Raw genomic sequence first — 26,727 nt, 5'->3', positions numbered from 1 at the left:
TTTTTAAAAATTTTGGGTTAGGATAGTTAGTAAATAGATTAAAACTCTCCCTTGGGGCTGGGGATATGGCTTAAGTGGTAGTCCGCTCTCCTGGCATGCGCGGGGTGCTGGGTTCGATCCTCACCACCACATAAAAATAAAAGATGTTGTGTCCACTGAAAACTAAAAAATAAATATTAAAAAATTTTCATTCTCTCTCTCTCAAAAAAAAAAACAAAAAAACAAAAAAAACCCCCTCTGTCCTCTTAAATATTTAGGGTAAACAAATATTGTCTTTTATAGATTATATTGGATCTTTATTTTATCTGAATGTGTTGATTATTTTGAAAATCACTATATTTTATGATTAAAAAGTAATACTCTAGGGCTGGGGCTGTAGCTCAGTGGTAGAGTTCTTGCCTCATACATGTAAAGCACTGAGTTCAATCCTCAGCACCACATAAAAATAAATATATAAAAAGATATGGTGTCCATTTACAACTAAAAAAATGTAACACTTTAGTGTAGAAAATTTGGAAAGAAAGCCTTTTAAAATATCTTCATATCATATAATTGTATACCATATCAGATTATATGTAAATTTATTTAAGATTATTTATAGAAAATTTGTAGCAGTAGCTAGATATACTCTTTAATTTTAATCAGACTGCTCTTATCAACACTTTGTTCTCCTTTACTTGCTGATATAGGTAAAAATACATTATAATTAAAGTTGCAGTAACAATATCATATTCTGTATACGTAATGAGACTATTTTCTTCTGTCAGTCAGGGCTCTTTTGGGAGGTAGAAATCATACCACTTATTTGAACAGGGATTCTTTAATAGAATTCTTAACTAGATATAAAGTTGTTAACTAGGTAATAAAATAGAATTAGGTAATAGAATAAAATAAAACTTTTAGGTATCAAGAAGATAGACACAGGGTTGGAGTTGTGGCTCAGTGGTGGAGCGCTCACCTAGCACATTCAAGGCCCTGGGTTCGATCCTCAGCACCACATAAAAACAAATAAATAAAGATTATTGAGTCCCACTACAACTAAAAAATAAATATTAAAAAAAAGAAGATAGACACAATAGTCTGGGTGCATTGGTGTCCACCTATATTTCCAGCTACTGGGGAGGCTGAGGCAGGAAGATCGCAGATTCAAAGCTAAGCCTCAACAACTTAGTGATATTCAAAGGTAGCCTCAACAACTTAGTGATATGAAGAAAAAATAAAAAGGGCTGGGATGTAGCTCAGTAGTAGAGTGCCCCTGTGTTCAGTCCTTGGTTTCGGGGTAGGAGCAGGGTGACAGGTGACACACAGTGCGCCAACTACTACTCATAGAACTCAGGGAGTTCTAAGGCTGGGGATGGGGGACTTAGAAATAAAGTCCCTGTTGAACTGAGACTTAGACCTGTAAGAATAAGCTGCTGCATAGCTAGAGTTGGTGTTTGATCTTGGAAGAGGGGACCTATAAGTTTGAGACCTAGGCCTCTGAGAAGGGGATGCTGGCTAGTGTTGGTGTTTCTGCATGTATTGGAAACACTGCAAGCTAGATTTATCTGCTGCTATGAGAAAGACTGCTGCTTCAGGGATGAAGAAGGCTTTGCTAGGGAATTGCTCTTATGATTCTCATAGAAGAGGCAGGAAGGTACAAGTCTCTTCCTCTTCTTCTAGGCTTGAATCTGTTTTCAGTGCCTCTTCTTGGTAGAGCTTTGTAGGAAGCCATTTAGCAAAGCTGAAGTGTCTTGCAGAGAATCCCAGCTCTAGCATCACAAAGCAGAATGAGTTGAGGGGTGTTTCAGTTTGGAGCTGAGGTTTAGTAACTTTATAACTGTCAACACTTGTTCTAGCAGACTGCCGAGAATGATAATATAAAAAGATGTTTTCTGTTTTACAGCCAGTGTTTATGTGACTTTTGGTAGAAATTACCTTCATGTTCTTGAAAAGCACCAAGTTTTCTTGTGTGAAGTTATATTAAAAATTTTTGTAAGAATCAAAAGATAAGTATTCCTTGCAGTCTGAGTCTATTGTGTTTATATCTTGAGTTTGGATGGTGAGAGTTTGTATAATGAAGGATACCAGGTTGTTCATATCTGTTCATTTCTGGAGTCTTGGATAGTAAGGGTAAGGGTTCAAGTAGTGATGGGATCAGTTTCTGTCAAACAGTAGAAACTTAAAAATTTAGCACTTTCTTTTTGGATAAGATAGATTGGAATCCTGACGTGTGCCTGCTTTTTATTTCCAAGTACAGACTCAATAAAAGTAAATACGGTGCTTGAGCATTTGCTTTATCTTCTGTGGACAAGTAAACGTGTTTATCACATGATTTACTATTTTTTTCACATAATGTAGCAATACACTATTTTTTTTTAAAGAGAGAGAGAGAAAATTTTTAAACATTTATTTATCTTTTTTTAGTTTTCAGTGGACACAACATCTTTATTTTTATGTGGTGCTGAGGATGGAACCCAGCGCCCCGCACATGCCAGGCAAGCACACTACCGCTAGAGCCACATCCTCAGCCCCGAAATACACTATTTTTACAATTTGATTTTTGTCAAAGCAAAATAAATTTTGATGTTTCTTTGGGTTTGTTAAGATGAGCCCTTCATTTCTGAACTATTGATTTTTTTTATGGTCCATCAATGTATTTAGCTTGGGACATAGGGTGGCAGTAGCACTTAAAGTAATTTTTGGTGACATTTATCACCTTCTATCTGAGATTACTTTCTTCTGTCTTTTTCTATGTGTATTCATTTTTCTTGCTTATTTCCTTTTTGTTATGCTTCTCCCTTAAGTAAGCCCTTTATTATTGATTTAATTTGTATGTTTGGTGTATGCTAAGGAACACGAAGATATTTTAGCATGAGCTTTCCCAGAGAAGTTTATGTGTTAGTGCCCCAGATGAATTCCTGTCCATCTAGTTCCTCTTTTCCTCCTTTTGATATTGATGACCCTGATGTTTAGAATGATGAGAAGAGGTTAGATTTATTTTAAGGCTTTTTGCTGCTTTATTTTCAGTAGCTGATATTGACAAAGCAGTTCTGGTTTGTAGTCTTTTTTTAAATTTTTTTTTTAGTTGTAGTTTGATATTACAATGTCTTTATTTTATTTATTCATTTTTATGTGGTGCTGAGGATTGAACCCAGCACCTCGCATGTGGTAGGTGAGTACTCTACTGCTGAGCCACAACCCTTAGCCCCCTGGTTTGTAGTCTTAAAACCAATAGATACACATTCAGTTCTCTGTCTGATAAAAATTAGCCATGTAATCTTGGGCAAATTACTTTTTCTAATTTTGTTCTAATTGGGTTGTTAACTTTACTGAAATGTTAGGATTCATGGGATTAAATATATACATAAGATATCTGGCATTTTTTCTGCACTTTTTCATTTTCCAATAGTAGAAAGAAAAAGGACTCATCATTTTTAGAATAAGATGGGACAGATTTGTATCCTTTGCTATCAGCTCAAGAACATGGAGTAGAAGAGGATTTCTTTATCTCCTATTTCTTCTTTATCCTAAATCTTACATTCTAGAATCCTGCCAAATGTTCAGATTTGCCACTGACGCTGAGGCTAAGGATGTTGCTGACATATAATATTATCTGTTTATTGTATTTGTAGTTAATATAGTTAAAATTTTATGCTTTTAGGTCTGTTCCACACACTGGCAGAAAAAGCCCTTTATCATCATGTGATATTTATTATTATTTATTTTATACACACACACACATGCAAATCAAAACCACTCTAAGATTTCATCTCACTCCAGTCAGAATGGCAGCTATTATGCATAAAAACAACAATAAGTGTTGGCGAGGATATGGGGGAAAAGGTACACTCATATACTGCTGGTGGGACTGCAAATTGGTACAATCACTCTGGAAAGCAGTATGGAGATTTCTTGGAAAATTGGGAATGGAACCACAATTTGACCCAGCTATTACTCTCCTTGGTCTATACTCAGAGGACTTAAAAACAGCATACTATAGGGACACAGCCACATCCATGTTTATAGCAGCACAATTCACAATAGCTTAACTTTGGAACCAACCTAGATGCCCTTCAGTAGATGAATGGATAAAAAAAAATGTGGTGTATATACACAATGGAATATTATCAGCAATAAAAGAGAGTAAAATCATGGCATTTGCAGGTAAATGGATGTAGTTGGAGAAGATAATGCTAAGTGAAGTTAGCCAATCCCAAAAAAACAAATGGCGAATGTTTTCTCTGATATAAGGTGACTGACTCATAGTGGAAGTAGAGAGAGGAAGCATGTGAGAAATAGACAAACTCTAGATAGGACATAAGGGTGGGAGGGAAAGGGAGGGGGCAGGGGGTTAGCAATGATGGTTAGGAATGTGATGGACATCGTTATCCAAAGTACATGTATGAAGACATGAATTGGTGTGAACACACTTTAAATACAAACAAAGATATGAAAAATTATATGTGTAATAAGAATTCTATATGTGTAATAAGAATTATGATGCATTCTGCTGCCATGTATTTAAAAAATAAAAGCAATTAAAAATAAAAAAACAAAAAAAGAAAATAAAATCTAGATTAGCTACTTTGTATACATTAATGATAGACTTCTAGTAAACTTGGTAGTACTTTAAAAAAGAAAGATAATAAGAAAGCCTGCTAATTTGATCATTACAGAAATCATTTCTAAAATACACTTTGAGGCCATATAGGGTGGTACATGCCTTTAATTCCAGCTACTCAGAAGAGTTAGGCAGGAGAATTGCAAGTTTGAGGCCTCCCTAGGTAATTTAGTGAGACCGTGTTTCAAAATAAAAAATAAAAAGGACTGGGATGTAGCTTAGTTGTAGAATGTCCCTGGGTTCAGTTCCTGGGACCATACATACACAAAGTGCTTAGAACTTTTCTTGAGTTCTCTTTTAAAAAGTTTCTCTGATATGATGGCCACTTGCCTCATTAAAAATTCAGTTTCTCGTTCAACACCATTCACATTTTACTAGCCACTTATGATTAGTGGCTTATTATATCGGAGAATACATAATCCTTTCCATTGTCATAGGAAGTTCTATTGGACAGAGCTTGTCTAGATTATTCTAAATATAATCTTTGATCTAAGTAGCTAGTGTCCTTGGAGCCTTGATCTCTGAAAAGATACTAAGGAGTGCTATTAACTATTTATTAACTTAAGGACCCTTTATAAAGTTTTCTTTTGTAACTGAATAGTGACTTTGGTAGCTAACATTTATGGTATTCATACTACTTTTATTAGGCTAGACATTATTTAAGCACGTTTTTTCAGCCCTGATGGTTCTTAGTAGCCAATCCAGGACCTGGTGCATATTAGGGAAGTTCTCTACCACTGAGCCCAGCCCTATTGAAGTACTTTATATGTTAAAATAAAATCCCCCCATAATTCTTTGAGGTCAGTACCATTATTTCCTTCATTTAACAAATGAGGAAACAGAGGTAAATTTAAGCAACTCAAGGACATTCAGGTAATTGGGGATAGATCTAGGATTTATATATATATCTTGTTCTAGTACCCATGTTTTTAACCATTAAATTCTTCTGCCTGTCAGCTGTCAGTATTATTGTAGTTTGAGGATTAACAAAATAAAAAAAAAATGTTGCCAAACAAACATCCAGTTTAATTGGGGCCACCCCTACTCCAAACAAAACAAAACAAAACAAAACCCATGTACGAAACTGAGGGAAAAAAAGTGATAGAAAGCCACTTATTTAATTTTAAAATACATTGTATAAAAATTGAAAAAAAATTATTACTAAAGGGGAGATGGTAGGGAAATTTGAGTTGTTTATACATGTGGGGAAAGTGATACCAGAAGTGATAGGGAATAAAAAGCATCACTGAATATACTGGTGGAGTAAATAACCTCTGCCTGCTAACAGTGCACATAGAATAAAATAATACTGAAAACTAGAAAAACTTATTTGATTTGGTAAGTTTATTTTAGTCAGGCTTTGTGTTATTGAAAATAAAAGAAATCAGCATTGCATATTTTAAGCAAAAAAGAAAAGCAATTTATATTAATTCTGCCTATTCAAGAACAGAGAGTCTTTCCATCTTCTAAAGTCCTCTTCAGATTCTTTCTCCAGTGTTTTATACGATTCATAGGCGAGATCTTTAATCTTTTTGGTTAGGTTAATTATCAGGTACTTTATTTTTTGGAGGCCATTATGAAGGGATGATTTTCCTGATTCTTTCTTCACTGAATCACTGTTGGAATATAGAAAAACTGTTGATTTATGAGTGTTGATCTTTATCCTGCTACTTTGCTAAATATGTTTATTAGCTCTAGAAGTCTCCTGGTGGAATTTTTTAGTTCTTGTTAGATACAGGGTCATGTCATCAGCAAATAGTAATATGATAGATTGACTTCTTTTCCAATTCATATCCCTTTAATTTCCTTCTCATGCCTGATTGTCCCGGCTAGAATTTCAAGAACTAGATTGAATAGAAGTAATGAGAGTGGACATATTCTTATCTTCTTCCTGATTGTAGAGGAAGAGCTTTCAGTTTTTCTCCATTCGATGTTGGCTATGGGTTTGTCAAATATAGCCTTTCTAATGTTGAGGTACGTTCCTTCTATCTCAATTTCTCCAGTGTTTTTAACATGAATGGTTGCTGTATTTATCAGAAGTCTTTTCTGCATCCATTGAAACAATCATATGATTCTTGTTCTTATTTAGGTGGTGAATTACATTTATTGATTTTGCATATGTTGAACCAGCCTTGCATCCCTGGGATGAAGTCCAGTCGATCATGATGTATTATCTTCGTAATGTTTTTGAATGCGGTTTGCTAATATTTTATTAAGGATTTTGGTATCTATGTTCATTAAGGAGATATTGGTCTGTAGTTTTCTTTCCTAGGTGGGTCTTTGTCTGGTTTTGGTATCAGGGTAATACTGACTTCATTAAATGTGTTTGGGAGTGTTTCTTCCCTTTTTATTTCCTGGAATAATTTGATGAACTTTGGGTTTAGTTCTTTAAAGGTCTGGTAGAACTCTGCTTAGAATTCAACTGGCGAGCCAGAATTTTTTAGTGAAGACTCTGCCCTTTGTGCTGTTTTTACTTCAGGAATTCCTTATTTGGGGCAAGGGAACCTCTTCAATAGTTTATAAAGCTTATGGATCTTTCTTAGAATGATGTTCACAGTTTATTTAAAATAAAAAAGGTTAAGATTACAAAGGAAACCAGTTTTGAATATTATATTGATATACAAAATAATCAAATATTAACTTTGATTAATAATCAAAATATTAACTTTATGTCATAGTAATATATGTTCTTTTAAATTATCACATTAAACAAAAGCTCCAGTGTCAAATCTTAAGAAAGTGGCATAATTTTGAAATAGTTGCTGAATTGAAATAAAACTTTTGAGATTTCTGCAACATTTGTTATAAATATATTCATGATTTTTATTGGTGGCAAAGTCACAAGTACTGTTGATGCTAGTGTGATTCATTATTTCATAATTAAATTATAAGTTAGTAAAAATAAAGACTGTTTTCCTCCATTAAATTTTTTATGGACCTCTTTAGCTCTGGAGGGAAGGGTGGCTATGGTGAGGACATTTGGATCAATAATCTTGGGGTGGAAAGACAACTCATACAGATTTGCCATGGCAAGGCGTTTTTTCCTAAAGCTGCAGTTGTGTATGTACAGTTAACTACTTCATTTTGGAATTAAGGAGCAGTTTGTGTTTATTCAGTCTTGTAAGGCTTCAAGTTATAGGACTCTTGGGTTAAATTGCAGGCTATGGGCAGGGAGTACCTTCTTTAGTAAGCAAACCTGTATTTTCTCTATCTTTGCTTGTACTAATGAAAGTTTATTTCTCTTTTAGGAGTTTGCTTTAAGTGACAAGAAGGAGGCAACACATTCTAAATTTTTCCTACATATCTCTTTGCTATAACCTTAGTTAGCCTGTCGTTTTGCTTTTCTAATTTCACAGGTGACAGTCAGCTTAATCCTTTGCCACCAGTTTTTCCAACCTGTAGTATCAGAATTCATTAACTTGTTAACTCCTCTTTAGGATAGTGCCTTATTTTAGGTTTTGTTACTTGTATTGCTCCACTGCCCTATCCCCAAATCATGCACCTCCTGGTAGATATACAAAAAGTCTGAAAGATAAGCTTTCCAGAGCTGGGATGGCAGTTTCACAAACAGAAAAATCAGAGACCCTGATTCTTTCTCTCTACTTCTATATCCTAAGTGTGTGGCTTCAATTCTCAAGATTACCTAATGATTCAAAATGGCTGGTGGAGCAGTAGTTATTATATTTCATTCCATCAAGCAAGAAGGGCAAAAGGGTGCAATGCCATCCTGAATAAAATGGGTTGTACTCCTAAGGATGAAAGTAAAATTGATATTTTAGATGGCAATTAGTGGTCCTTGCCACAGCCTCTGATTCTAGTTGCTTTTGGTGCTGAAATGCTGTAAATAGAGTGATAGCACATAGTGACCCCCAGAGATGCATATGATCGGAAGTATATAATAATCACTGCTATTGTAATTGCAGGATTTCTTCAGAGTTCTTAGTTGCTCAATTTTCCATATGCTGCCAAGGCTTAAGATGAAATGCTGAATGCCAGGAATGGAGTGGGAAGATTTAGTAATATTTGGGCCACAGCGTCTTTATCCTCATTATTATTATTCCTTTTATTGTCTCTGGTGTTTTCCTCTTACTCTGTGAAGGGCTACAATCTCTCTGTCATTCTCCTCCCTTTTGATACTGTTGGAACTTGAAAACTTTTCTGAGTAAGCCTTTACTACCTCTTGGGAATTAGGAAGATTGCAGGGTTGATACCAGAACATTGCGATAAAAGTAACTAAAAAGTTTGTGTGTGGGGATTTTATCAGTGGTAGTGTTTAATAAAATGAGATTAGAGCCCTTTTATTTACTCTCATTTCATGATTTAGGTTTGAGTTGTTATATCTTGATGTTTCTTACCCTTTAATTTTATGTAAAGGAAATTCCTTATGGAAGTTCTTTTAAGTGACAGATATCATCATAGATTTAAGACTTTCACTGTACACTCTCCATACTTGATTTCTCCCACAAGTGACTCTGCTCTTATTTTCTCTGCTATTCCAACATAACTTTCTGGTCCTGTATAATGTTGCCTGTCATTATGTGTTCTGCATTATGCTTTTTTTCTTTTTTTTTTTGAGCTTTTAAAGGATTTTGATCCTGTGAATATCCTTCCCTTATGCTATTAAGTCCTCTTGTTCACCTTTTCTTTTTTGATTTTAACGGATGTTTTAGCCCCTAACAAGTGTTTTGGCTCATACAGCTGTTATGGTCTTTGGTGGGGAGTGCACCATTGGATGGTCATTATTTTAATCATGAAAGTTCTTACTTTCAGGAGCTGACAGTCTCATTGATGATTATTATAATTTTTTATAGTGCAACTTTGAAAGGCTTCAAATTATAGGACTTTATAACTTCTGTGCTAGAGATATTTATATGCCACTATAGGACCAAGATTTCATTAATTTTAGGAGAGAGAGATTGGGAAGAGGGGATTAACCATACTTTCTGTATTGGGAGAGGGAGATGTTTGGTCTGATTCTTGAAGGAAAAGTAGAAGCTATTCATATAAAGTGAGATGGAAAAGGCATTTCAGAAAAGAAGTCTCCTGGGTTCAATCCCTGATATTAAAAAACAAAACAAAACAATGGGAAAAGATGGCTCTTACTCCTTATCTAATCACTGTTGTTTTTTAGATAATTTGTACTTGGCATGTTACAAGTAGCATCAGAAGCACTAGTGTTTGGTCACCATCTTCAGTAGGAGGTGGTGAGATGGGTGAGACTAGAAAGTTTAGAAATATGATTCAACTGTGCATATGAAGCAGCATGTTCAATGCCCAATTAAGTTATAATTGCTCTAGAAATTTAGAGAAAGACCAAAATGGCTAATGTAGTTGAAAATCAGTTTAGGTTTAATTGGGAGAGAGGGAGACATTGAAAGTCAGGATAGGTTTTTCTTGGAGTGTGTGTGTGGACTTGAGGTGATTAACAGGGAGGGGATTGTGAGTCTAGGAGGCCAGTAGGAAGCTTTTGGAATGAGGTGAGGTAATGAGGACCTGACATTTCTTAACCAGATTTTCATAACCAGATTCCTCAGAGCTTCCTATGCTGTTTTTAAATTTACCACCATCTGTTCTCTTATACAAGTGGACTTCTGTCATCACCATTCCACTAATAGGTTTCTTGCTAACATGACCTGGCTAAGTCTAGTGATTATCTTTTGTGTTCTTGCTTCACCCTCAGTACTAACAATGCAAGCACTTTTGGTTTCATTACTAACAATATGTAAAATTCAGTAAATCACAAACAAAACAGAAGATCCACTTTTTAATTTAAACTTGAGACATGTTTTATAGTATATTTAAAATTTGTTCTAGCAGAACTGATAAATATAAGCACAACAGTGATTAATTCTTAATATGGGACATCTTTGAAGACTAGGGACTTTTTCTTTCCAGGCTATTTAGACCTTAACTTTTCTTCACAACTTATCCAAAGTTCATTCTTCTCTCTTTCAAGGCTATTGTCTGCATTGTTCTGTCCCTTTTGTAAACCTTTACAGCATCCAGAAGTTAGCCTTGCTCTTTCATTGAGTTCTTTCTTGTGTCTGACCTTCCTAATTGGACTATAAGTTCCTGGAGGACAGGAATTTTATCATGTTTCCTCTTTGTATATGTGGTTTTTTTTTTTTACATTATTAAGAGCCATCAAGTCTCATTACTGGTACTGGTGGAAGGGAACAGAAGGTAAAGATGATTTTCAGTAGGGGGTATCTACACTAATTATATCTCAATTTAGAACATGCTTTTATATTAACTTTGAAAATGCACAAAGCTGACTGCTTTTTGAATTTCAAAAAATAAAGCTCTATGCAGTGAAGACTTGATTGAGGCAAATAGGATGAAATCATTATATAGTAATAGTCAGTGTTTATTGAATGAAATATGAATAATGACAGCAACTACTATTATCACCACCACCAAAGGAGCTAATGTTTATTAAATGCTTACTGTTTGCCTGGCATTATTCTAAATACTTTATATCAGTTAGGTACTGTCTTAATTATCATTCTTATTTTACAGAAGAGATATGGTAGGAAAAACTCTGATTTGGGGTGGGCATGTAACTTAGTGTCAGAGCACTTGGCACATGCCTAGCACCTACAAGGCCTTGGTTCAATCCCCAGCACTTAAAACGAAAACAAAACAAAATCCCAAAACTTTGGGGCTAGAGATGTAGCTCAGTGGTAGAGCGCTTGCCTAGTATGCGTGAGGCCCTGGGTTCAGTCTGCAGTACCCCTCAAAAACAAAATGAACTCTGAATTGAGCATCAGGAGATCTGGATTTTGGTTTTAATTCTCCTGTTAATTACCTAAGTGAAAATAAATGAGCCTTTAGCTTCATTGGACATTAGTTTTTCATCTTATAATTGAAGAGATTAGAAACATTCTTTTGACATAGTGTGGTTTCTAAGTTATCCTGTCTCCTTATTCTTAGTCCTTATAACTTGCCTCATGCTGGGAACAAGCATTTCTGGTTGATGTTATACAGTAAGATGATAAGTTTTTTCTTTTTTTTTTTTTTTTGAAAGATACTTGAAGTACTATTTAGGGAAATTTAAAATTCAGGTTTCAAAGAAGTGAGAAAGGGCAAAACTGGACCAAAATATCTGAAAAACAAGAGTACAGTAGGACTCTTGACTGGCAGTGCAGGTAGACTCCTCATAACTGTTTCTTGATTTATAATTGCTATTGCTTAATCTGGTTTACTTAATAGTATATTACTACCCTCCTAAGGTAGTCTTAGACTAATATTACTAATAACACTTACTGAATATTTTCTCTGTAAATGTGTTATCACATTTAATTTTCAAAGTAATATTTAAACTGTAGGTACTATTATTGATGAGGAAGCTGAGGTTTAGAGATGATTAACATTTTTATGATCCCACAGCTAGTCACTGTTGAAACGAGAACTTGAATTCTAGTTTCACTGTCTCCACAACTATGGTCTTTATCTATTCTATGTTGCTTCCCAGAAGTTCAGATTCTATGTACAGTATCCCAGTTAGCTTTTGCTAGGAGCCATTTGGGATGAGAGGTGTATATGGGATTTTCTTACCCACAGTTTTTTTGGGGGGCGGGGGGGCTGTGCTGGGGATTAAACCCAGACTGGCCTTATCCATGCTAGGCAGTCTCTATACCATTGAGCCCCAAATGTGTTTTTTTTTTTTTTGACTCAGGTACTTTAATTTTCTTTTCTTTTCCTTTCCTCTTTTCTTTCTTTCTTTCTTTTAAATTTTGTTGTCACTAGAAGTCTTTCTTTTTCACTTTTTTTTTTAATTGTCAGGGTCATTGTTCCTGAATTTGATAATAGAATAGAAGGACTTGTGTATGTTCTGTTGAAAGTTAACAATTTCAGTGTGAGGTGTCAAGCTTCCTTTCTGTATTTTCATCTTTAGCTCTTAGAAGAGCTACTCTAAGACTTTTGTAGAATATGTGTCAACCTGGCAGACTGTGTTTTGTTTCTTTGAGGGGTAATGGGGTGAATATATTAGCCTTGGAATGAATGTATTAGAATCCAAATCACTGGACATTTGTCCAAGGCTGGCCTTGAGCTTGGAATGCCTTTTTTTTTTTTTTCCTGGCCATTTATGTGATTTTAGTCTCTTATATCCTATACTTCCTAACTAACTTCAGTTAGTTTTTACAAGCTGGTTCCTTGACTTGTTCTTTTTTTTAATAACTGCCTGGTACTGCTTATCTTCCGTTACCCCTACTCATCAGTGTCCTTGACTTTGCATTCCTCTTTTTAGTACACTCCCCCAGCTAGCTTGTCTCCTTGCTGTTCTTGTCTACCCAGCTTTACTTTTCCTGCCTCCCACCTGCTCAACTCTGCCCTCTTTCCTCCATTCAAATTCCTGTGTGTATTTCTCAGTTACTTCTTTGATCTCTTCACTCTATTTTTGGCATTCCTTTGTTTGTATAACTCTCCTAAAATTTGTATAAAAGAAATTGTACAGATTTACTATTTCAAATTTTTAAGGACATGCAGTGTTTTGGTGTGTAGAAAGCTGGGCAGTAGATGGAAGTTTTTCATACCAAGATTCTGTTGCCCTGTTAAAGTAGCAGACATTATTTTTTTAAAAGAAAGATCAGCATCAACATCACTTGGTCTGTATATATCATTTTGTATTTTAAACACTTTAAAACAAGTGTATTATATGTTTTGGAGAGGAAAAAAGTAAGAAAAAAGATTGGAAATGTTGATCCCTTAATATTTGGTTTGGTCATTAACATACTCAATCTTTTTCCTCCAGATTTAACTCAGGCTTTCCCTCACTTTGGAACTCCTAGATTTGTGAATATTGGATTATTTTGAGAAGCAGGGGTTCTTTCCTTGATATTGACTAAGGAGTCTATTTACCTTCAGGATGACATCTGAACTGGAGAGCAGCCTAACATCTATGGACTGGTTACCACAGCTCACCATGAGAGCAGCCATCCAAAAATCTGATGCTACACAAAATGCACATGGAACAGGAATTTCTAAGAAGAATGCACTCCTTGACCCCAATACAACTCTGGACCAGGAAGAAGTCCAACAGCACAAAGATGGGAAACCTCCATACAGTTATGCCAGCCTCATTACATTTGCAATCAATAGCTCTCCCAAAAAGAAAATGACTTTAAGTGAGATTTACCAGTGGATTTGTGATAATTTTCCATATTATAGAGAGGCTGGCAGTGGTTGGAAGGTAAGTATTTTACTTAAAAATGTACTTTTATGCAATAAGCAATGATAATAGTGTTGACAGCTGTTGAAAATGAAGCTTTGTGGAAGCTCATATAATTGAAGCTGAAGATGATTCTAGTCATTTTTAGGATGTTAGAAAATTTAAATTTAGGTGGATAAATTTATTTTTGACAAATTGTTAGAGCTTTATTATGTTACTGTGTTTATGTAGCATAAAGAGTGATGAGACTGTAGCATTCAGTGGGAAAAAATACTTACAGTTTAGGTAAATTGATGTAAAAACTAACGTAAAAACAACATAGTACTGTAACTAATAGTGTATTCATTATCCACAGTCTTTTTTAAAAAGTCTTTAGTTTGATAGAATTTTAGATTTATGTATGAGTTACAGAAGTACAAAAGGTTCCCCTATATACTTAATTAGCTTCCTCTAATATTAACATTTTACATAATTATAGTAATCAAAATTAAGAAATTAATATTGCTACAATACTCTTGACCAGATAGTACTGCTAAGTACTGAGTAAATTATAGGCCCTATTAGGATTTCATCAGTTTTCCCACTAGTGCCCTTTTTTATTTCAGGATCCTGTCTAGAATCCTACATTTTATTTATTCATCATGTCTTCTCAGTGTCCTCCAATTTGTAAAGGTTTCTCAATCTTTTTTGTCTTTTATGACATGAATATTTTTGAAGAGCCCTTGTCAAATATTTTGTAGAATTTCCCTCAGTGTAGATTTGTCTGATATTTTCTCATAATTAGATAGTTGTATTGCATTTGGGGGAAGAATAATGAAGAGGTAATGTGTCCTTCTCTGCATATGAGAGTATTGGATGATGTCAGTCTGTCCTACTGTTGTTAATGTTAACAACATTAATGATTCTCTTGTTCAAAGTGATATCTGCCAGGTTTCTTCATTATAAAACTACTGTTTACCACTTTGTAAATACTTTGTGTGTATGCAGATACTCTTTCTTTTTAAACCTTTTCCCATTCATTTAAGCATTCATTGGTAGGTAATAACTGCTGCAATTTTTACTGTTTCCTGGTGGGGAGTTCCTCTTTTCCTCATTTCCTTCTACATTTGCTAATTGATATTTTCAGTAAGAAAGAGTTATTCTTTTTCTTCCTTCTATTTACTTGTTAACTCATTTATTTGTAATACTGTGCACTTATAGCTATTTATTTTTTTATTATTATTATTATTTGTGTGTGTGTGTGTGTGTGTGTGTGTGTGTTACTCTTATTCAAATTGTTGCAGCTTTGGCCATTGGGAATTCTTAAAGGTTGGCCCCATTCTTTTTGTTTGTTTAGCACTTTCTTCCTTTTTAGCATCACCACCAAATAGATGTTCCAGGGTCTTCATGCATCTTTCTTCCCCAGCCCTAGAATTAACCACTTCTTTAAGGAGCATTTTGGTGTATCATCACATTAGTTTCTTAGCTAATTTGTGTTATACAGCAAATAATTTAATTTACTTCCTTTGTCTCTGCACGTTTTATTCATTTTCTTACACAGAAATTATCTATCCAGTTGTCTGTTGTGTGGTAGTGTGGCAGCGGTTTATGGGTTTTATGTCTCCACTGAATGATAGCTGTTCTAGAGTTTCTCATAAGCCTTTCTGCTTCAAAACCTTTGTCTTTTCACTTTACTGTTGTTCAAATTTTGAATATAAGAAAAATTTTTAAAAAGACTTTGAGAAATTAAGTAACTTTGCAGAGTTCTTGGCTAGAGAATGATAGAGACAAGATTTGGTACCAGACTTTGTAGATTTGACAATTTCATTGCATATGTTTTTAATTAGTACACAGGAGCTATGATTTTGCAAAAGCTTCACAAATATTTATTGAATTTAATTTGCCACTGGCTCTCAGTGTGAAAAGTGACTTATTAGTAGTCGTTTGAATAGAGTTCACTCTAACAGAATATTTCAGTGGAGGAAATACATGATAAAATTTGACCTAAGAATCAAGGCATCAATCTAAGCAAGCCATCAATTTAAGTAAGTCATCAATCTAAACTTTGTTTTGTTTTTATCACAGGGATGCTGTAGATTCTTTTTTTTTTTTTTTAAAGATTTGGATAAGGAAAAGAGGAGATTTTGATAAACCCATTTGATGATAGAAAAACATCATTGCCAGGGAGTAGAAATGGCCCAAATTTGAATAAGACAGCCATTAGGGATTCATGGGTTTTTTTCAGTAGTTGTTGACCTAAATGCTTGCAGATAACAGTCAAGTGGCATAAATGAACAAAGTAAAAATCTATCACCTGAAGAGTGCATATCTAATGTAAAAGGAACAGCTGTTTTCTAGTTACTTGTGGTCTTTAGGACACAAAGTAGATATTTCAGTTCTCTTCTCCCCAAGAAAAGCAATAAATCTGTATTTTTGTATGTGGTTTTCCCATTTTCAAATGTTCCCAGTCAATTGCTTCTTTGTTAAGTACTTTGCAGTACAAATATAAGTCCCTTGTCTGTGTTGAGTCTGTGGACCACTAATTTGGAATCTCTAATCTAGATAATACCCTAATTTATAATCCTAGCTAATTTATAATCCTTCACTCATTAATTTGGAAAGGATTTATTTCCTATGTACTCTTGTGAAGTAGTATTCTAAGGCTTTGGCAAAATTAAGAAGCCTAGCACAGGGCTTCTAAGGGAGTTTATAAACTTTATTGGATGGAGAAGATATGCACATGTGCGCGTGTGCACACACAGGTAATTATGATGCTGTATAAAAAGCTCTTTAATAGAGAAATGTGGAGTAAGTGCTATAAATAGTTGACTAATTGGGCACACCTATGTGTAAGCCATAAACATATCCATTTTACATGTAACTGAAGGTTACAACTAAAAGAGTTTATGGGGAGTAGGATGAGGCTCTAAAGTGAATGTACAAAGAACAAATGCTGTGAGAGTAAAGGGAAGGGGCAGTTATTAGAAAGCTATTGGGGGAAGTGAAAATTGAGCTGTGTTTGAAGAAGGATATTTTTAAGAATTCTTAGGAGGGCTGGGATTGTGGGTCAGTGGTAGAGTGTTTGCCTAGCATGTGTGAGGCACTGGGTTCAATTCGCAGCACACATTAAATAAATAAATAAACAAATAAATAAATATTGTATCCACCTGCAGCTAAAAATATTTAAAGAAAAATAAAAAGAACTCATAGGAAACACTTGGCTATAGGGGTACCCTTTTCAGGATGAGCTAGAATACTGAAAGCTTATGCATATATGAATGCCACCTGAATAACTTGGTCTAAATTTTAGGGAATTAAGCATAGAAAGTTTGATTTCTCATTAATGTGTCTGACCTCAGTTTCATACTCTTATAATCTGCCTACTACTTCCTCTTTAGGTGTGGAGGAGATAGATTAGGGGAAATGGAAGATAGTTTATACTGATTGAAGATAGGGTAGGATCCAGATTAAAGTGACTATCACCACCTTTCAAAAAACGTAGAGTCAGTTCACCTAGAGGAGAAAATGCTTCCATGTTCACTAGAAAGGACTCAAGAGTTTTAATATTTGGTTAAAACTCCGTTTCATTTTTGTAGGGAAGATTACATTATTAAAAATAACTCTTTGAATATTTCATAATGAGTGATTCTGTAATCTGAACTGGAGGAAAGGAGTTTAAATTTTCTCACCTTACTGGGAAAAGTTAACCTATTAAGTTTTTGATGTTTGGAGTAAATAAAAGAAAAAATACAAAAGTAGTGTGTGGGGGTGTAACTTTTCTTTGGAGGAGAGAAGAAACAATACATTATACATTTCTTCATTGTTATGTAAAAGAAATTTAGGAATATAAATCAGAGCTGTGATAAATATTACATATAGGGAATGGATTCAACTGAAGTGGAAGGAATAGAGAAAGGATTAAGATTTTGAATATAATAACAATTTTGACTTTTGAACTATTTAAATGTTTTATATGTTAGTAAAAAGAGATGGAAAAAGAGACCCTAAAACTGAACAAATTAGTAGCATAATCAGATAACATAATCAGATATAAAAAAATTGAAGAAACTTTTGACTAGAGCATTCTTTTTCTCTTTTTTCAGTACTAGGATTGAACCAGGTGTGTTCTACCACTGAACTACATTGCTAGCCCCCCACCTTTTTTTTAAAATTTCATTCTGAGACAGGACCTCACTAAGTTGCTGAGGCTGGTCTTGATTTGCAATCTTCCTGCCTTAGCCTGCTCTTGAGCTTTTAGGTGTGCACCTCTGTGGCTGGCTGACCAGAATATTCTGATTATATGCCTTCACGGGACATTCTAAGGTCAGAAGGAATTATCGAGAAATGAAGTTAGCAGATTTGTGTTTGATAGTAGTACTTCACTAGAGGCATTGTTTACTTCCAGTAACCCAAAAGAAAAGAAGTTAGGAAGGAAGAAGTTAGAAAGTTGGAAGCAATACTGGAACTATTTTATGTGCATAGTAGGATAGAACAGAGGAGTATATATGTTAATTTTGGGGGGATGAACTAGGACACTCACAGTGGGAGTAGAGATAGGTAGACATATAATGGTTGATTGGATTGGAGGTACCAGCTTAAGCCCAAATTTAAAATATATTTCAGTTAGAATGCTTTTAAAATTCAGATTCATGGGCCAAAACTCCAGGGATTTTTAGTCAGTTGCTTTGAATGAAGCCTAGGAATCTGCATTAAAATGCATCTCCAGTTTTTTACTAAGCTACTTTTGGAGATGAAATTTTCAAAGCCAAGCAGTATGTCTTTAAAATATATATATATTATTTAACCTCAGCAAATTTTCTTCAATCTAACCTTGATCATTCTAATCTCTACTCTCCTGACTTCTTTTCTTGGGGCTATTAGAGATAGAGACTACCCAAGTTGTGAGGTTTGAAGTAATCTTTAATGGGTGTGTGTGTGTATGTGTACAGATATTCTGGCTTTTGCATCTCTGGGTGTTTTCATTTTCTAAATATGTTTTTGTGGGACTAGAGGTGTGGCTTAGTGGTACAGTGCTATACAAGGTCCCAATTTCATGTAACCTATTTACATTTGGCAGAGAATACAACATAGAGGATGAACCTCATTAAACAAACTATTGCAAGTGTGATGAAAAATTCAGGATGTTAAAAAAAAGTTTATTGCAAGCTGGGTGTTGTAACATATGCCTATAATCCCAGCTATTTGGGAGACTTGAGGCAGGAGAATCACAAGTTTGAGGCCAACCTGGGCAATTTAGTGAGATACTGTCTCAGCATAGAGTAGGATGGCAAGGTGTGGCATGGCATAACATAGCGTATCTGGGGTAAAGTGCTTTCCTAGCATGTTTATGGCACTATTACCACCTTCCTCAAAAAAAAAAAAAAAAAAAAAGAAGAAGAAGAAGAAATCACGGTGAGATTTTTCCTAGCCTCCCAATGTCAGAATGGGTTCCCCAGAAGAAACTGATGTTTAGACCAAGAGCTGGTTGAAAATTGAGTGGATTCATTTAGTTAAAGAGGAGAAATAAGGCGAAGAGCAGAAATCTTTCCAGATGTAACAATTTAAGGAAGGCCTAAAATGAGAGCAAACATTGAAATGGATGGATGAAGACAACAATGTAAGGTCTTTGGAGGCTTAAGAATTTGGAATTTTATCCCAGTGCAGTGGGAAATCACTGAAAGGTTCTAAGTGAGGAAATAGCAACAAAATTGTATTGCAAAGAAAATACAGTACCTTGCAAAGCCTGCAAGGTGTTTAGTGCCAGAAGAGGGGAAGAGAGAGGAAGTGGGACAGCAATTAGGAAGTAAATTAAGTAGGAGTAAAATAAGTAGATCTAAGAGATTAATGAGATTTTGGATGGATCTATTTTAAATGGTAAGGAAGGAGGAAGATATATGCTTCACAGGTTTCTGATGGGAGTAATAATGTATTCAAACGGAGAAGAGGTAACTTTGAAGAAGATCACATTGGTCATTAAGATTAAGTTTAGTTTTAAACATGTTGAATTTGAGGGGTTTCTGGAGATGTCTACTTGAAAATTGGAAAAATATGTTCGGAACTGAGGAGAAAAATCTGAGTTGGAGATTAAGAGTTTTATGTCGCAGATGTTCAATTGAAGCCATGGCTATAGATGATTGAGTGTAGAAATGAAAACGGACCTAGGGCAGAAACCTGAAATTTTCCAGTATTTAAGCTTTTGGTAGAGTGGAAAGGTCAAAGGGAGGTTTATTCTTCCCCTGATGTTCACACTGAACCATTTACAAAATAATGGTTCTTATTTTCTGATGATATTGATTTGATTTGTTTTTACTTCCATCTTGAACTTTTAAGATGAATAGAAGAACTCCATTTTGTCTGACGGTTTGTTCTTTTCACCTGTCTTCTTTAAGATTTGGATTCAGTATTTATGATTCCATTTTATTTTCACATTTATTTTAATTATTGTATCTCTTTTTAAATTCTTCTTGGATATTTCTCTAGAGTTTACTATATACATCTGCCTGTCTTAGTTTGTTCAGGCTGTTAAAACAAAAAAGCATAGATTGGTGGTTTACAAGCAACAGTTTATTTCTAAAAGTTCTGGTGACTGGGAAGTCAAAGATTCAGGCACTGCCAGATTTGGTGACTGAAGTTATTGAACTAGTCATAGTGAGGGCCTACCTTTTGATTCATAGATGGCAATCTTCTCATTGTAATCTCACAGAGGGCAAGCAGCAAACAAACTCTATGGGGACTCTTTTTTTTTTTTTTTAATAATAATAACTGATTCCTTTGATGAAGAAAACATTGACCTAATCATCGCCTACCCCCACTCAGCCCTATCTATAAATAATACCACACTGGAATTAGATTTCAATATTTAGGGTTTTGAGGGGGCAGAATCCTTTGTAATATCTTTAACTTACTATGTTCTACCTTCAAATAGGATTAAACTTTATGAACTATATTTTTTCAATCTCTTTGATCCATCCTTGTGTCATTGATGTAATTTTACTTTTACATACATTTTGTGTGCTATAATAAATTATTACATTTGTCTTAAAGACATTACAAGTAATAAAAATGTACTTTAAATTTACCTTCATTTTTACCATTTCTGGCACTCTTCATTTCATTTTATAGACCTAAGTTTCCATTTGATTTCTTTTGGCTCAAGAATTTCCTTATAACATTTTCAGCAAGCTGGTACTTTAAGCTTTTGTTAGCCTGAAAGTCTTTAATTTGCCTTCATTCTTGAGAGATATTTTTACTGTGTATATAATTGATACTTTTTTTCCTTTGAGTACTTTTTAAGTTATCACTCCATTGTTCTGGAGAATTCTGCTGTAATTCTTGTCTTTATTCTTCCATGACATAATCTTATTTCCTGTTACTGCCTTTAAGATGTTTTCTTCATTTTGGTTTTTAGCATTTTAACTACAATGAAGATAAGGGTATGGATTATTTTCTGACTTTTTTGTGTGTGTTGCTGGTGTTCTAACCTAGGACTGTGTGCTTGCTAGGTAAAGTCTACCACAGAGCTACAACTCTAGTTTTGTTGGTGGTCTTTAATATATGGCACACTTTACATTTTTTCAGTAGTAGGTTCCTGTTACCTTGTGCTTGGAGTGTGGGCATTGGATGCAGTATGATTTTTTTCATTTTTCCATCTCTTTGGACTTTGGCATCTCTCCCTACCTTGTTATACATGTGTTGATTTTTAGTGTATTTTGCTTGGTATTTTCTGAAATTCTTGCATGTGTGAGTTGTTGTCTTGCATTATTTTTGGAAGGTTATTCACTGGTACTTTTTCAGATATTCCTCTGCCTCACTCTTTTTCCTTTCTCCTTTCTCCTTCTGGGATTTGAATTACATGTATTGTTTTACGGTTCTTGAAGGATTCTTTCTCTTTTAAGTCTTTGCATGCATATACTCATGTATGGGCTGGTTTCAGTTTAGATAACGTCTGTTGATCTATCTTCAAGTTCTCCAAACCTTTCTCTAGTTGTGTCCAGCTTACTGATGAACCCATTTTAAAAATTCTTTTCCATTGGCTGGTGCAGTGGCACACACCTGTAATCCCAGTGGTTCAGGAGGTTGAGGTAGGAGGATTGCAAGTTCAAAGCCAGTTTCAGCAACAGCGAGGCGTTGAGCAACTCAGTGAGACCCTGTCTCTAAATAAAATACAAAATAGGGCTGGGGATGTGGCTCAGTGATTGAGTGCCTTGAGTTCAATCTCCGGTAGCCCCCCCCCCAAAAAAAAAAATTCTTTACTATTATTTTGAAGGGGCAGTATTGTGGATTAAACCTAGGATGAGCAAGCACTGTAACTCAGCTACAGTCCCAGCCTGGAATTCTTTATCTTTGATTGGATTTTTTATTTCTGTTATTTTTCTTTGTCTCTTTCATATAATTTCACATCTCCTTTGAAATTTCCCATCTCTTTATTCAAGTTGTCCAGTTTTTTCTGTTGGCCTTTAATGTTAATCCTGATTATTTTAAAGTTTTTGTCTGATAGTTGTAATACCTGAGTTATTTCTCAATTGGGTTTTGTTGGTTGCTTTATCTTTTGATAGTGGGGTTTCCCCTTGCTTTTCTATGCCTTGTACTTTTTGACTCTGTACCAGATACATGATGTTTAGAAGAATAGTGGAGATTTGAAGTAAATAGTATTTGTACTTGTAAATGGACAAGTATCTTTTTCTCTGGCCTTTAAAAAAATATTTATTTATTTATTTATTTATTTATTTTTAATGTGTGCTGAGGATGAAACCCAGGGCCTCGCACATGCTAGATGAGCACTCTACTGTTGAGCCACAACCCCAGCCCTTCTCAGGGGTTTTATATGTTGCAGTGGGGGTCAAGTCAGTCTGTCCACAGTTTAACTGAATTTGAGTTTTGTTGGTGGTCTTTAATATATGGCACACTTTGCATTCTTTCGGTAGTAGGTTCCTGTTACTTGTGCTTTTGGAGTGTGGGCATTGGATACAATATGATTTTTTCATTTTTCCATCTCTTTGGACTTTGGCATCTCTCCCTACCTTGTTATACATGGGGTTCTGTCAGTAGAGTGCTATTTGTATTCAGTGCAGAGGTTTTTTTTTGTTTTTTTGGTTTTTTTTTTTTGGTAAGAGGTGAGGGTTTTTCTCTGTTTTGTTGGTCCAGCCTCAATCATACGTAGGCTCTTGAACTTGGGGGTAGGACTTTTTCAATGCTTCTTTCCCTCAGCCAAACTAACCTTGTATTTGTAGTTGCTTTTGAATGGGAGTGTCTCCCACTTCCCCACTTGCAGCAGACCTTTTGCATGGTGTTAATATAGAATGCTGAGCCCAAGAAGTTTCTATATCACCTCCACAGAAAGGCTTTCCTCCAGTACCAGTAGATCTTTATGTGTATCTTGGGTTTCTTATTCCTCTCTAGAGACAAAAGTGTTCTGTTTCTATTTTCCCCTGAGAAGTAATGAATTTTTGCCAGAGTCCTGTGGTTGAGAGATTTTGCTGCTTCTACTTCAAACTTAGATTTTAGATTTTTTTTTTCTCTGTAAAAATATATGCAAGGTTGGTGGGCTTTGTAGCTCCCCTACCCCTCACTATTTTGCTATCTTCGGTCACCTCCTTGCTAGTTGTGCCACTAAGGAAGATGTTTTCCAGTCTCTTATCCTACCCTAATGTTTCTAAGGAGCACATGGTAAAGGCTTAAGGAGAAAAGTTTAAGAGTGGGTGGAAATTCTTTGACTTGAGCCCTTGTTCTAAACTAACTCACTAGCCCGTGGTTGGCCTTTAAAATTTTAACTAATTTCTTGTTACCTACTTAATGGTGGCCAGATCTTTTTCACACACCTTGCCAAAGTTGAGGCAGTTTGCACGTCCAGTTCTTCCTTGAATAGCCTTGTCTCTTTTAGGAATGTTGTTTGCTTAGTTGCCTTACAACCTGTGTGATTTTTCAATTTACCCAGTGTTTCTCATTTTTTTGTGAGGGAGCATCATTTGTAGCTGCTTATATACCAAGCAGAGGTAGAATTCCCATTCATAAATTTTAAATTTCTATTTTGGCAATACTGTAGGCTTGAATTTATATTCTCTGTACCTCTTTTAACTCACCCCTGTGAGATTATGCCAGAAAATGACCCCAGAAGGTACCATTCTAAGCAGTGATTAAATACAGTTGGGGCCTGTCTTTACCAGATAAGTGGTCATTTGGTAACAACATTATCGGGGAATGGATTTTGGTGCATTTAATTGAGAAGAAAAGAACTTTAGGGGTATTTTCTGTGAGAATTATGGTATAATTCCACTTACTCATGAATAAATTTCGTGTTTCACAGACTCACTAGGTCTCCAAAGGCATCTTCCTACCACCCAGGTTTATTCTTCCCTGCTACATTGAGGAACCTAGATGTTCTTTCTAATCCTTTGTAGCCATCTCTTTCCATGTGTTTTTTCCCATTACAGATATAGTGAGAATCAAATTGACTTTTTTTTTGGGGGGGGTACTGGGGATTGAACTCAGGTGAGTCACATCCTAGCCCTATTTTATATTTTATTTGTAAACAGGGTCTCACTGAGTTGTTTAGCACCTTGCTTTTGCCTGGCTGGCTTTGAACTTGTGATCCTCAGCCTCCTCAGCTGCTGGGATTACAGGTGTGCACCACTGCAATGGGCTCCGAATTTACTTCTGTATGCTTTTGTAATAGAGCAGAGGAATTTTAAAAACTTTTTTCCCCCTTGGGATTGAATCCAGGGCCTTGTGCGAGCTAGGCAAGCACCCTCCTACACTCCTAGTCCTTACATTCTAAAAAATAGATTAATTAAATTAATTAATTAAATTTTAAATTAACTAAATACATTAATTAAATCCATTAATTACATTTAAAAAATTAATTTAAAAATGCTAATATCTGTGCCTTATAGACCATTTGTACCTTATAGGAAAGTAAAAAATAAGAAAATAATTATCACCTAAAATTCATTGTAGAATAATTTATATCATTTGCATTCTGATTTGTTTCCAAGAATAAATACATAAATTGAAAAATATGATTAAAGCTGTGACATGTAGTTTTATATTTGGCACCTAACATTACATCACAGGCTTATTCTTGCATTATTAAAAAGGTCTTAAACATTTACAGTACTACATATGTTACATTGTTATGGAGTCCACTAGAAAATGTCTTTTCTAATAACTATTTCCCTTTGTATTATTTGTATTGGAAAGTTAGGTTTAATTTGAAGCCCATTATAAAAGTTTTATACCATTTGTAATTGTATTACAGTGCATAGGGATATTTAGGTTTCTGATTCTGTTTTTACAGATAGGTTTTATGTTTTGGATTCCATAACCCAATGACTTTTCTTCTTTAATTTCAGAATTCCATACGACATAATCTGTCACTGAACAAATGTTTCCTTAAAGTGCCTCGTTCAAAGGATGACCCCGGAAAGGTAGGATTTATTTTGTTGGAATGAAGCATATAAAAGTGGAGCAGACAAAACTCTAAAAATGTAATTTTTTTAAAAAATATTTTTTGTTGTAGGTGGACACAGTACCTTTATTTATTTATCTTTTATGTGGTGCTTAGGATTGAATCTAGTGCCTCAAACATACTAGGTGGTGCTCTACCTCTGAGCCACAACCCTAGCTCATAAAAATAGAATGTTAAAAATTGGAGGTAGGCAGAGTTAAGAAGATAATGTAGAGCAACTAAGGAAATGTGGTACTAACAGAGAAACAACTTTATTTTAAAGTTAGAAGACTTATTATAAAATTACATTTTGAGAGTTTATCTACAGAGACTTCCCTTTTTGTTGTCTTAATAGCCATGTCATACTATGTGGACTAAATTTGTTTGGTTTCTTAAGCTCAGAGTATTTGTTTGGATCATATTTGTTGTCAAGATAAATTACTAGGTTAGAATTTTGAGATGGCATACCTATTGGCAAGATGTATCACGTGTATCTTGTTCATTGATTAGCTCTAGTTGCTGGTGCAGTGACTGGTGGCACAAGGCTAGGCTGCTTGTATTTTTTTTGAGGCTAATTGTCCCTGAAAGAATTATTTCTAAAATGTAAGGCTGGTTACATAAGCACACTGCTTACTCATCCATGTCCTAGAGGTGGTATACTTCCTTTGTTATAATATAGCCTTTACTGTCTTTTTCTTAATCTATCATTGCAGCTGTGATTCACCTCATTCAAGATTCACTGTGAGGAACGTCTTGAAGTTTCCCAGACATGTTTGTTATTTGGTTTCACTGCATCTTTGCCTTTATTTATTCTATTCCTTGTCTTTCAGGATTGAGCTGTAACATATCTTCTGTGAAATATTTTTTTGTTTCCTTATACTTCAACTGAGTTTGTTGCTCCCTCTTTTATGTTCCTGTTAAGGTCATCATCATTGCCATTATCATTGTCCTAACTTATCTAATTTGGAGCTTACTGTCTCCAGTTTATAGTAACTTTCACATAGTAGCCAACAGTCTCTCAAAAATGTTAATTAATCATATAGTCTCTTTCCTCACCCCCACCTTTCTTTTTCCAAAGTGTTCATTAGTTATCAAATACTTATAGGTTAAATACTAAATTTATGAGGGTGTAGGATCACTTGTATCTGGTTCATTGTTTAGCCCTAGTTGCTTGCACAGTGACTGGCGGCACTGAGGAGACACCCTTGTTGAATATATAAATTGTATTTTGTGCTAGACTATTAGCTTCTTAACAATTGGAGATGGAGAGGTATTCATTTCTGTCTTAATATTGTCACTTCTATGTAATAAACATTTTACAGCACTTTCAGTGATCTGTTCTATCAAATAGTTTTCATTAAGATTGAATAGATTATTACTGTAATAGTCTCAAGTTTTGGCCATACTCATAACTCTCTTAAGATTGTGAATATGAATTGGTGGTGAAATTTTTCTTTACTTTAAATAGACATTATTAAAAAATCCATTAATTTCTTATATATCTTACATTATAATTTTCTGTAGACAGTG

The 26,727-nt window shown here is 34.8% G+C and overlaps 1 protein-coding gene across 4 annotated transcripts in view; it reads left to right on the top strand.

The window, feature by feature from the left end:
• The window catches only part of Foxj3 (forkhead box J3), a 105,972-nt gene that overhangs the window by 25,530 nt on the left and 53,715 nt on the right, over positions 1 to 26,727 (top strand). For all 4 annotated transcript variants that reach the window (XM_078026059.1, XM_021719546.3, XM_005317884.4 and 1 more), the window contains exons 3-4: positions 13,472 to 13,796; positions 25,103 to 25,177. In XM_078026059.1, the coding sequence (XP_077882185.1) occupies positions 13,472 to 13,796; positions 25,103 to 25,177 (400 nt within the window). The remainder of the gene's footprint in view (positions 1 to 13,471; positions 13,797 to 25,102; positions 25,178 to 26,727) is intronic.

Source organism: Ictidomys tridecemlineatus, chromosome 11 (assembly GCF_052094955.1).
Source record: "Ictidomys tridecemlineatus isolate mIctTri1 chromosome 11, mIctTri1.hap1, whole genome shotgun sequence".
NCBI classification, from domain to species: domain Eukaryota; kingdom Metazoa; phylum Chordata; class Mammalia; order Rodentia; family Sciuridae; genus Ictidomys; species Ictidomys tridecemlineatus.
This window is presented reverse-complemented; position numbering and strand designations above follow the sequence as displayed.